We start from the raw sequence: 12,456 nt of genomic DNA, 5'->3' as shown, positions 1-12,456 counted from the left end.
AAATGGGATGCAATGATTTGCAAATCTCATGAATTCATATTTTATTCTCAGTAGAACATCTGAGACATACCATTTCATGAAAAAGATTACCTCATTTTGAATTTGATGGCAGCAACTTCTCACAAAAACGTTGGGAAACAAAACGCTGTAAATGTCAGAGGTGCTAAAAAGAAACAGCTTGAGAGGATGTAATAAATGACATAAAGGAAAATAGCAACCTCGCTAATATTACAAAAAAAACCCCTAAACTTAAACACGAGTGATCCTCAAAACCAAAAACAATTGCAAAACACACACACAGAGAAACACAAAGGCCTGGGACCAAGACCCCAGCAGTATATTGCCTACAGTGCTGTTAGCTCTTCTGTGAGCAGTAAAGTGTTTTACACACATTTACATTCCTGACATAACCTCTGGTTCTGCCTTGAAGCAGCTGTTGTGAATTTGTGCTATATAAATAAAATTATATTGAACTGAATAAACACATCATAGAAAGTTCTCTTATTTTATGTTTGTTACAAAAAACAAACTGCACCTACGCTGCTGGAAGTCTCATTGAACCCTCACATCTGTTTGTTTGCAATCCTATTATTGGTAGACACCCATCTACACTGGTCACCCATACAGCTCTTATTGCTGCCCTCTTTAGTAAATCTGCCCCATGAGGTCAACCACTGATTTTGTTTCTTTTTTTATTGTACTACAAATACATTATAAGGTTGAGGTCGTGTCTTTGTAGACGCGGTGCTGTTGATTGGAACATTCCCCAACCTGTTGTCCCAAAATTGGAATTATGTTGTTGTCTAAAATATTAATAAAGGTTTATAAAAGTTTGCCTATCTTGCATCTACAGGGACGAAACTCAAAACAGGGGAAAGCTGCACTTTTTTACCCAGAGCGATGTAATTCACGTTTGTGATGGAGTGATAAATTGAAAAGATGTATTAACCCTCTCACACCTGCACTTCAGTTTGTCAGCCAATTTGTCAGGATCAGCTTTCCAGTTTTCCCAGTCTTCAAAATAGCTCATACTATGAGTTGCATTCTTTCATGTCCCTAAATCAATGCAAACCAGGTGAATCCACCACCAAATAGGTCTTTCCCTGAGGTCAGAATCCTCCCTGCCTGCCTCCCGGCACATATTACCCACAGGTAATTAGGCTTTAAATCGCTACCACCACTCCCTTTTCGTACAGCATTTATTCTCCTTGAAATGCACACTTATTAATTGTTCCGCTCAGCTGATCTCTGCAGCGGTGTGTGTGCTGGAGGGAAGTTTGCTAATCAGAAAACCAAATGAGAATTCTTCAGCCGTGGTGACGACGCAAAGCCACACGTCAAAGTCACTCCAGACACAGTGTGGTCACCCTTGAGCCAAAATGGCATCCAGCTCCTCCCCCTCCCCCCTTTCAAATGATCTATTAAGTTCAGTGAACTGTGACTTTGTTGCCGACCTCATTACGATTATCGTTTCGTCGGTATCAGAGATTGCATCCAGTGTAATAGTGCCGCTTAATTAAAACGACACACAGAAGGTTACCAGTCAGTGGTCGCAAAGTAAAGGTCGTCCTTTCTCCGGCTAGCTGTGCCACAGATCACCAGAGGAACGCCACCGCCACTCCACGCTCGCTCGTTTCGTTTGTCTGCCGGGGTCACCTCTGATTTGCTGACGAAGCAGTAATGTCTTTATGGAACCAAACCGACCTCGAGTTCACCGCTGAGCTCAGGGCCCGTTCACAGAGCTGTATCAACACTTGGACATTCCTCAACCTCTCAGCTAAAACACTACAGGGCTCTTCAAATAAACCATGCATGCCTGTGCCAGGAAAACAGGGGGGGAAAGCAACAAGAATCTTTCCTTTCAGCAGAATTGAAAGACAGGAGCGAGAGAATCTCCAGCGCTGCAATTAAGGAAAATCGCGAAAGGGAAGGAGTATGATTAGAGGGAAGGACCGTAGCTGAAAAAGAGAAGCAGAAGGGGGATAGGGAGGGATGCTGAAAGTGAAGGGGAGCCTTTGAGAGAGAGGAGTTACTCAGTTGATGCCTTTATTCTGTCTTCCTGAGGCATCCAGATCAGCTCTGGCAGCTAAGCCTCGTCATTAACAGCTTTAGATTTAATTAGCTGTCATTAAGCCTCTGTTTTACTGGGGGAGCTTACAAATATTTAATCACTGTTTGGGTGATGTTCCATGTTGGTATTTGAGCAGAGGGAGGGACAGTGCATCAAAAACTCTGATCGACGCAGTCTTTCCTTAAAATGCACGTGTGCTGCTTCCTGCAGTTTAACAGAGGACTGAACTTTTTTTGTTTCTGGTGGTTTTTAGTGGTTTGTTCATTTTACTTCTTCATACATTTTATTAACTTCTGCACTCAGTGTATAAAAAATGCAATATTTATTTAATCAGGGATTACATATGTAAAATGGATTTTATCCATACAGTTATTCACTGTGCTGAAAACTCCTCCTTCCTCTCCTCTCCTCGCAGACTGTGCTTGGAGGCGAGGGACCCTTACTGCGGCTGGGACTTTAGGCAGCGCAGATGCACCACGTTGGAGGACAGTTCTAACATGAGCCAGTGGAAGCAGAACATCACCGTTTGTCCGGTAAGAGTGACAACACGGTCTCATTTTCCTGTAAGAAAAGGCCAAGGGGGCCTGACATCCTCTCACATGTTCAGAATTCCGGAATGCTGCAAGGGTCCCGGAATGTTCGGAATTCCGGAATGCACCTAGGTTCCGGAATGTTCGGAATTCCGGAATGCACCAAGGTTCCGGAATGTTCGGAATTCCGGAATGCACCTAGGTTCCGGAATGTTCGGAATTCCGGAATGCACCAAGGTTCCGGAATGTTCGGAATTCCGGAATGCACCAAGGTTCCGGAATGTTCGAATTCGAATGCACCTATGTTCCGGAATGCACCTAGGTTCCGAATGTTCGAATTCGAATGCACCAAGGTTCCGAATGTTGAATTCGAATGCACCAAGGTTCCGAATGTTCGAATTCGGAATGCACCTATGTTCGAATGCACACCTATGTTCCGAATGTTCGAATTCGGAATGCACCTATGTTCGGAATGTTCGGAATTCCGGAATGCACCTAGGTTCCGGAATGTTCGGAATTCCGGAATGCACCTAGGCAGCGCAGATGCACCACGTTGGAGGACAGTTCTAACATCAGCCAGTGGAAGCAGAACATCACCGTTTGTCCGGTAAGAGTGACAACGCGGTCTCATTTTCCTGTAAGAAAAGGCCAAGGGGCCTGACATCCTCTCACATGTTCAGAATTCGAATGATGCAAGGGTTCCGAATGTTCGAATTCGAATGCACCAAGGTTCCGAATGTTCGAATGTTCGAATTCGGAATGCACCAAGGTTCCGGAATGTTCGGAATTCCGGAATGCACCAAGGTTCCGGAATGTTCGGAATTCGAATGCACCAAGGTTCCGAATGTTCGAATTCGAATGCACCTAGGTTCCGAATGTTCGAATTCGAATGCACCAAGTTCGGAATGTTCGAATTCGAATTCGAATGCACCTAGGTTCCGGAATGTTCGAATTCGAATGCACCAAGGTTCGAATGTTCGAATTCGAATTCGAATGCACCTAGGTTCCGAATGTTCGAATTCGAATGCACCAAGGTTCGGAATGTTGAATTCGAATTCGAATGCACCTAGGTTCCGGAATGTTCGAATTCGGAATGCACCAAGGTTCCAGAATGTTCGAATTCGAATTCGAATGCACCAAGGTTCCGAATGTTCGAATTCGAATCCACCAAGGTTCCGGAATGTTCGAATTCGAATGCACCAAGGTTCCGGAATGTTCGAATTCGAATGCACCAAGGTTCCGAATGTTCGAATTCGAATCCACCAAGGTTCGGAATGTTCGAATTCGAATGCACCAAGGTTCCGAATGTTCGAATTCGAATCCACCAAGGTTCGGAATGTTCGAATTCGAATGCACCAAGGTTCCGAATGTTCGAATTCGGAATGCACCAAGGTTCGAATGTTCGAATTCGAATTCGAATGCACCAAGGTTCCGGAATGTTCGAATTCGAATTCGAATGCACCTAGGTTCGGAATGTTCGAATTCGGAATGCACCAAGGTTCCGAATGTTCGAATTCGAATTCGAATGCACCTAGGTTCCGAATGTTCGAATTCGAATGCACCAAGGTTCCGGAATGTTCGAATTCGAATGCACCGAGTTCCGGAATGTTCGAATTCGGAATGTACGTAAGACGTACTGCAGGCGCTTTGTTAATAGCTGTGTCCCAAAACGTCGGCTGCATCCTCCGGAGGCCGCATTTCCCCGAATTTGAAGGATGGGTTGGGTGTGTCCTTCGTGGCCCACCATATCCCAGAATTCATAGCGCGTCCAGCCAAATTTCAGCTGCCAACAATGGCGGCCGCTACTAAGTTTTAAAATTAGTCTTATTACTCTTTCTGGGTCACAAAATAAACTTTCAACATATTTTCAGGCGAGAAAGTGGCGGTGTAAATTTCAAATATCTGCTTGGTTTATCAAGACATCGCATATTTGCAAAGTGCGCCCGACGCTTTTCGGAGACGCTCTGTTACCTACCCGCCGATAGCAAACGGGGGTTCAATGGTCGCCGAGCCGGCGAGAGCAGCGGACTCCGGCTTCATCGCTTTCAGACCCCGCTCTTTTGCTACTCAGGTTAAACATGATATATAAGTCACTCGGATAACTTAAAAATGTAATTGTTTGCCTTATTTCGGTGTTTTATTTGTTCGTGAGTAAATCGGGTTGGCTGAGATCAAAGTTATTAGATTATTAGATTAAATAAAACTTTATTAATCCATCGGTGGGTTCTTCCGGGATTTTCACACAGCTGAATAAACGTCAAAAAAAAACTGATTAAACAGAAGTGTGAGACGGTCGAGAATTTACGCCAGTGTCCTGTTATATTTTAGATAGCAAGGAGCAGACGGCCGAGTTTATTAAACTCCACCGACACAGCGGTGACGCAAATCTGAAGGCTAGACCGTCCCATTTCACAGCCTCGCACTTCCGGCCTTCTCGGTCTTCGAAGGACCCGGCCCATGTAGACTGCGAAGGCCGGGTCCTCCGAAGGATGCAGCCGACGTTTTGGGACACAGCTACTGTCATCTTTTTTTCACATTCCATAGTGGATGATACCATTCATGTGTGCGCTAAAAGAGCAGGCTCATTTGCAGGTTATAGGATAAAGCGGAGGAAGAAAAGAAGGTGAAAGGGATTTAAGTTTTGTTGGCAGAAGGAAGTGAATTGTAGTGCTTTTATTTCCATTTAGTCCTCTAAAAACGTTCTCATCTTTATTTTGGTAAGGAAGGGCCTGTCTGCTACCTGTGACTTATGACCGATGTGTGTTTTCCAGCTGCGGAACCAGACCATCGACGGTGGCTTCGGGCCCTGGGCACCGTGGCAACCCTGCAACAATGATGATGTTGTGGATGGTGTGAGCTCCTGTTTGTGTCGCTCCAGATCTTGTGACAGTCCTGCTCCTCGGTGTGGAGGCAAAAACTGCGAGGGCCCCACCATTGAGGTGTCAAACTGTTCAAGGTAGAAAAGAAAACACCTGAAAAGAATGATTTTCTATTTTTCACAATAGTTTTTTTGTTGTTTTTAATTTTATACTTTTACTTTTGTAGCATATTTAATTAAGATTGCAGTATTTTACAAGGGGTGAAGGCCAGCACAATAATGCAGTGTGGGTTCTTCCTGTCCCACTGCGTGGATTTCTCCAGGTGGATGAAAGGCTAGTATATTTGGTGAACTGTTATTCTCAATTGGCTGTAGGTGTAAAGAGAGACAAATTCAACCAATACAGAGGCTACTAAGCTACACTTCTGTGCTGTTTTCCAAAAACTTAAAGCACACAGGCCTTGAGACCAGTTGGTGACCCCGTGGCAACCTGGATTCAATAAATGTTTATTTCTACCCATTGGTGAGTGGCTTCTGGAAGTTGATGGTTATAACTAGATCAAATCAATCAGAAAGCAGGTGCGTCACAAAAACCTTCATGGAGTTGTTTTGATCACTGCCGTGTTCGCTGTAGTCTGCATGGATGAGACCACTTTTTCTGCAAATACTCAAATTTACTCTTCAAGCTTTGGTAAAAAGTGAAACATGAACCAGAAACAGAAAACATTTACCTTCAAAGTAAAAGTTGTTCCTCACCACTGTTAGCTACACTCTAGAAGAGGCACAAATGTTAGTTTTACTGCCACGTGTGTCTTCAAAGTTAACTGCTGGTGACTACGGCAACCACCGGCGTTTGACATGCCTTCATTCCCATGTGAAGCACTTTGTAACAGCTTTTTGTTTTAAAAAGTGCTATATAAATAAATTTTACTTACTTACTTACTTACAGCTAGTGACCAAACTAATCACAAGGTGGTTTTTAGTGCAGCACCGTATATGTGGTTGCCAACAGGTCTCAACGTGCTGTTAAGACTGCGTGACTGAGGCCTAACAGCACAATGCCTAATGTTGATTAGACTATAAAGTTATAGAAATGCTGATTGGTTGATAAGCTTGCTTTAGGAGGAAAGGAAAGATCTCAAGAGCTCACCATACTGTAAAAGTTCCAGCAAACCGTGTGTCACTTCACTTCAGAGAAGTGTTTGTCTATTAAGACCACTGTCTTCTCCACGGTAGGGGCTACCCTAAAGGACCAGCAACAAAACAATCATAAGTAGCCACATTACTGCTGCCACATATTTTTGACACTGCCCCAAGGAGACAGTACACAGCTGGAGCATGTAAAAGGTGCTCGGCAAAGCTCTGTGTAGCATCTAAGGACAACCAAAACAGCACTATGCTGTCATTTAAGTCCATAGCACCAGATGGATTTCTCTGCTGCAAGTTTCCTTCATTACATTTTGCTGATAGCTAAACTATAGTGTTACTTCAGCTGGACTCCTTAGCTGTCGCCTTTTTCCTTATTTTACTAAAGTTGATTTCATTTTTGCATTTCTTGTGTCGCTCTATGTCAGATAGAGCTCCTCTATGGGAGTTAATGTATGCTGGATGAGTTCAACGGACACTGCCAGGTTGAAATTATTCATTTTGCTAATGAGCCAGGTCAATGATCAGACAAACTCTAATGCCTTTACTTAAACTCTGCTATTGTAGCAGGAATGTCCTGAGTGACTTTTGAAGCAGCCACCTCGGGGTGCAATTTCTACTCCGACAGAACATAAGAAAGATCATGAAAGTGATGAATCTTTTTAGAAAGTGTAGGTGACATCCACATTCTCCTTGTGACATCTCTTACTACCTCTGTCTTCAGGGGAATTGGCTAATCAGTGTTACAGAGAACGGAGTCAAGACAAAGAGCTCAGGAACTTTCATCCCGCTGGATAGCCATGCCAGATTTAATCCTTGGTGTCGCAATTGAATTGTGCTTTTGCAGAAAGTGCCAATTAAATCATGACGAGTGAGACCCAGGAACAAAGCACTTAAGCAAATTGAATGAATGTTTCCCAGTCAGAATGAGCTGTCTTTGTGTGTTTGCATTTTTGTTTGCAGGAAGTCAGAATAAGAGCACTGATTAGGCAGTTATAGCTAAAAGGCTTTTTTTTTACTATAGCATTAAAGAATGTTATATACCAGAATAATGCTAAAAGCAGCAGGGAATAATTATAGAGAAGTTGTTGTTGCTAATATTTTTCTTTCATAGAAATGGAGGCTGGACACCCTGGTCGTCATGGGGACAGTGTAGCACAACCTGCGGTACAGGCTTCGAGCTGCGCCAGCGTTCTTGTAACAACCCCTCACCTCGCCATGGTGGCCGTGTGTGTGTCGGGCCTAGCAGGGATGAAAGGTATCTCTCTCTTTGTTTCTCAGCGACAACAGTTCATGCTCCTCATTACTCGTGATTTACAAGGCTTTACACAGCCAGGTACATCAGTGGACTCTTAAGTCCTCGCTGTGATCAAGCGTTTGCTCCCCTCATGGCCCAGCTTTGGAACAGCGTTGAAGTTAGAATTTGGTTGTATTTCACAGACTTGCCTTATCAGACTTTTCACTTATTTCAAGCTAAAATATCTTGTATTAAGTGAAAAAATCTGCCAGTGGAACAAGTGAAAAATCTCTAGTTTTTCTCTAGTTTCAAGATTCACTGTCTTGAAACAAGTTCCTTTAGCTTACTGAAATGTTGCCCTGTAGCTGATTGTGTATTATTTTAAGTGTAATGAGATAATTTTGACTAGAAATAAGACAAATACTCTTGGTAAGATTTTGAGTTTTTGCAGTATAGGTTACAAGTATCAGTATAGATATTAATATCGTGAAAAAAATGCTGAATTTCAGTTTTCTGTTTGCTTTGTGTTTTTAGACAAGATTGACTTTTGAGTGCAAAAGTGTATTCTCTAAGTCTGTAGTTCTTCTGACTTGAATTTTAGTCACTTCCACACCTCATCCTGCTGTCGCTGCCATCTTCACAGGTTCTGCAATGAAGGGGTGTCCTGTCCTCAGCCTATCTTCTGGACCCCATGGGGCTCCTGGACCAAGTGCAGCACCGAGTGCGGTGGAGGTGTCCACTCCAGGGTCCGCACTTGCGAGAATGGCAACAGCTGCCCAGGATGTGCATTGGTAGGAAACGCACTCACATAAATATCTGCTCACATAACACAGAACAATGATGGAACCAATAATTTAAAAACTAAATTTTATACAGCTGCACAATCTGATATTTTTAAGAAAGCAGTGGATTACTGCAACATAGAATTTAGTCTAAATCAGGGGTGTCAAACATAAGGCCCAGGGCCCACAATCAGTCCAGCAAAGACTCCAATCAAGCCCACTGGACAGCTTTAGGAATGTGCACAGATTTCAAACTTTTAACGTATTTTTAAAAGTTTTACAGCTTTTACTATTGAAAAAGAACCCGTACATATTCCTGTTTTTTCACTATGTATCTGCTATATAAATGTATGATTTTTTTGTTTGTTTTTACAGTGGTTTATGAGTTATTAATGAAAACTTTCTGGGCAATAACATAATTATAGAGGTGAGCAGATAATGACATTTTGGAATTTTCCCCCTAACCTGCACTGGTTTAACTGGGAAGAACGCCAGTTTGTCTTACCTTTTTTATTCACAAAAGAAATCAGTAACATTCCTGATTTTCTTTATTTTGTGTGGAAAAATAACAGGTAATTGTTCCATCTCCACAGTTTTTGGGAAGCACTTGCAGTTTAGTTTTCACAGAAAGAAGAGGAACAATTTTCATTTCCGTGTCAGTTTTTCAGTACACTCATTCACACAGTGTAATGTGTGTTTTGTTTTTGTTTGTTTTTTTAACCTTTTTTACCTTCAGTCTGTACAGGCAGAAACAATGGAAGAAAAAACCCCCACCAAACTCATAGCGTCTGCCACTTTCTTTCTCAGGAGTACAAGGCCTGTAACCTGGAGGCCTGTCCAGAGGTGAAGAGGAACACACCTTGGACACCCTGGATGCCCGTCAATGTCACTCAGGGAGGAGCTCGTCAAGAGCAGAGGATGCGCTACATGTGCAGGGCCCACCTGTCTGATCCTCACGAGCTGCAGATTGGACGGAAGAAGGTGGAGACGCGCTTCTGTCCTAACGATGGCACAGTGGCCTGTGAGACAGATAGTAAGTTAACCATTGTGGTCTCTAGAGTTTTATTGTCACATTTTACTGTACTGTCACCTTGGGTTCAGAGGAAAACCTAGCAACAAATAAAATTCACATACTGGCAATGATATCTAAGTAGCTCCACAACTCAGTTTTAAATGCAGACGTTTTTAAGAGTGACTACTGCTGTTTTCCTTCAGTGCTGGCACTCAGAAGCAACCCTTTTTCCAACTCGGGGCTTGTGGTTTGTCATATAACTTTTATAGCTTAAATTAACTGCTTTTGCTTTTTTGTAGCTGTTCTGCAACAAGTTAAAACACCATCAGATATTAAACTGATTAATTGTTGAATTGATTTGTTTTTATACTGGATCATTGTCATGTAACTGCTTCTAAGCGAGCCTTTGCTGCCATTCTGTGGTTTGTTGACATGTACTTTCCAATACATCATATAATCATGATGATGTTTGACTGGGAAATGGGCTTAACTATTTCTTACTTTCTTAAAGATTAAACATGGAAACATAGCTATGTTTTCCAAAATAATGTGAAACAGTGACCATGTAAATACAACATTTATGAGCTCTTATCAGATAATAGGTTTACCATCACGGTCCAATTACAGGGTATTCAACATGCAGTTTTACTGTATGCATTTTGCAGCAGATATTCTTCTAGTAGCTGCTATCGTGTAACAACAGTCAAGTAAATGCTTTTTTTGTGCTCTCTGCACAAAACTTAACACAATATTCCCACTGAGGATTTGACCCCTTCACAACCTGGGCTTTTATTGAGTACCACTACTCAGCAATCTGTCCACGAATGGCACACAAATCTACCTTTAGTGCTTTGTTCCAGTGTGTACTCCAATCTGTCGATTACGCTCGCTGGTGTTGCTTGCTACAGGATAGAGCCTTTGCTCACCGAGCTCTCCTCCTTTGAAATAGGCTGCCTTTGCAGGTTTGGGAGGTGGGCTCTCACATTATCAAGTGTAGGCTCAAAATCCATCTCTTTTCTATATACCACAATCTCTCCTCCTTTGCTGCCGCTGGGATACCTTCAAAGGGCTGTTACGTGACAACTAGCAATCCTTGCTTATATAACTTAACTGAACATAACACGGTTATCTGTTACTCTGTTATTTATTTGTGGATCATCTGTGTGTCTGTGTAATGATGTCCATGTGTTGTGATCATATATTGTGCACTATAAGCTCTGTAGTGGTGCAGCACTATAAAAACAAATGCTCCGATCTCCACCTTTAGGTTCAGCTGCCTGAATAAATCAATGTTCTCTATAGATTAACCAGTAAAAACGTCAATGAAAATAGACATCCCCGCTCCTGCCTTCTCTTTTATCTGTGCTGAGGCCCTCCAAGGCCCTCAGACAAGCTCAGGCATACACACTAAAGTAAGTCAATGCTGACTTTTGGCTGCAGGATTTAAAACCTGCTCTCCCAGGTAAAAATGCTCTACTTAACCCATTGCACTGTGACATCCAGCTTTCTATGCTGACTTCTGTTCCTCTTTATGCTACTTTAAATATTTCATCAGATCTGATCTCAAACTAAATGTGATTGGCCTGACTCACCTGTTACTCTTGTTAGAGGCTGAATCCAAAGGAGGTGCAGGAGACTAGTCCCCTCTCAAATCATATGATTAACAGTATCCTGACAGGTTATTATGTATTTTTTTCAACCTATAACACTGAAAGCATGTTGCTTATTTCAGCTCTTTCTGATATTTAAAAAGAGTCAACAGAAAAGAAAATGTGCAAATAATCAAAAGCCAAATTTCAGTGTTGTTTATATTCCAGTAGGAGAGCAATTTCTGTCTATATTTGGATCTTTGTTTATGTGTACACGCATAGTACTGTAGTTCAGACAAATTGGCCTACTTGTCTGTGAACAAGTGAGAAGGCAGCAGCATGCAAAGATTTCTCCCAGGAGAATTGTGACATGCTGAAACAGCCCTCCTGTTAGCTCCCCTACATGCTGTTAGTGACGGAGTCACAGTCCTGCACTCCCACATACACACCGTCACACAGAGAGTTGCACAGGGCCACAGTCCACTGCTCTCCACTGGTGGCTTTTTAATGCCCCCTTCCCTAAATCGATTACCTGTCTCTCCGTGTCAGCCTCCTGGGGGGGCCACATCGACTCTGACAAACTGATGAAACACTGACAGCAGGGAATCGCGGGATGCATGAGAGACACAGACCGAGTCTGAGAGGAAAAGAGAAAGAAATATGCCTCCTGGCAAAGTCATGTACACAATGTTTGACTTTCAGTCAAAGACTTTTCATGCTTCGTGTGTCTGTTGAAATTCTTTAAGATCTCAATCTAACAGCGCAGCAGAAATTTCTTTAAACTGGAACTTCATTTCCATTTTCTTACCCCTATTTTTCTTCTCTCTTTAGCCCTTGTCGAGGAACTCCTCAAGACTCCAGTGGTGAGAGTGTCGGGCACAGGCTGGTCATCATGGGAGACCTGGTCAAGCTGCTCACACAGTTGCGCAAAAGGTTATCGCACCCGTCGGCGAACCTGCTCTGGCCCAGAGGGGAAGAGTGCCCCTGTGGCCTGCCGTGGCTCGCCTGTGGAGTATCAGGACTGTAATGTCCAGGCATGTCCAGGTCAGTGAAGATGCACTACAAACCCTGTTACCTTTTGCTTACAAGCAGCCAGGCTTTCTTGAAATTTTCTTAAAGTGGTCCTGAGCAATAGTTCTGCAGGCTTACTGAAGGCCTTTCAAAGGTTTTGGACTTTAGCTGCTTCATATATTACACATGAGACATCCTCAAATATGTCGTGTAGCATCCCAGCAGGTGTTCCAGTACAACCTGATTGCAGGTAATGACAA

The 12,456-nt window shown here is 42.9% G+C and overlaps 1 protein-coding gene across 5 annotated transcripts in view; it reads left to right on the top strand.

Annotated features, from left to right (window-relative positions):
• sema5ba (sema domain, seven thrombospondin repeats (type 1 and type 1-like), transmembrane domain (TM) and short cytoplasmic domain, (semaphorin) 5Ba) overlaps positions 1–12,456 on the top strand; it is a 174,610-nt gene that overhangs the window by 142,622 nt on the left and 19,532 nt on the right. For all 5 annotated transcript variants that reach the window (XR_005608683.1, XM_039600236.1, XM_039600235.1 and 2 more), the window contains 6 exons: positions 2,487–2,604; positions 5,373–5,557; positions 7,680–7,823; positions 8,446–8,593; positions 9,392–9,617; positions 12,017–12,229. Coding sequence is in view for 4 of the 5 variants with exons in the window: in XM_039600236.1 (XP_039456170.1) it covers positions 2,487–2,604; positions 5,373–5,557; positions 7,680–7,823; positions 8,446–8,593; positions 9,392–9,617; positions 12,017–12,229 (1,034 nt within the window). In the remaining variant the exon portion in view is untranslated. The remainder of the gene's footprint in view (positions 1–2,486; positions 2,605–5,372; positions 5,558–7,679; positions 7,824–8,445; positions 8,594–9,391; positions 9,618–12,016; positions 12,230–12,456) is intronic.

Source organism: Oreochromis aureus, linkage group 16, assembly GCF_013358895.1.
Source record: "Oreochromis aureus strain Israel breed Guangdong linkage group 16, ZZ_aureus, whole genome shotgun sequence".
Taxonomy (NCBI): Eukaryota; Metazoa; Chordata; class Actinopteri; order Cichliformes; family Cichlidae; genus Oreochromis; species Oreochromis aureus.
The sequence above is the reverse complement of the archived record's forward strand: the minus strand, read 5'-3'. Positions and strand labels throughout refer to the sequence as shown.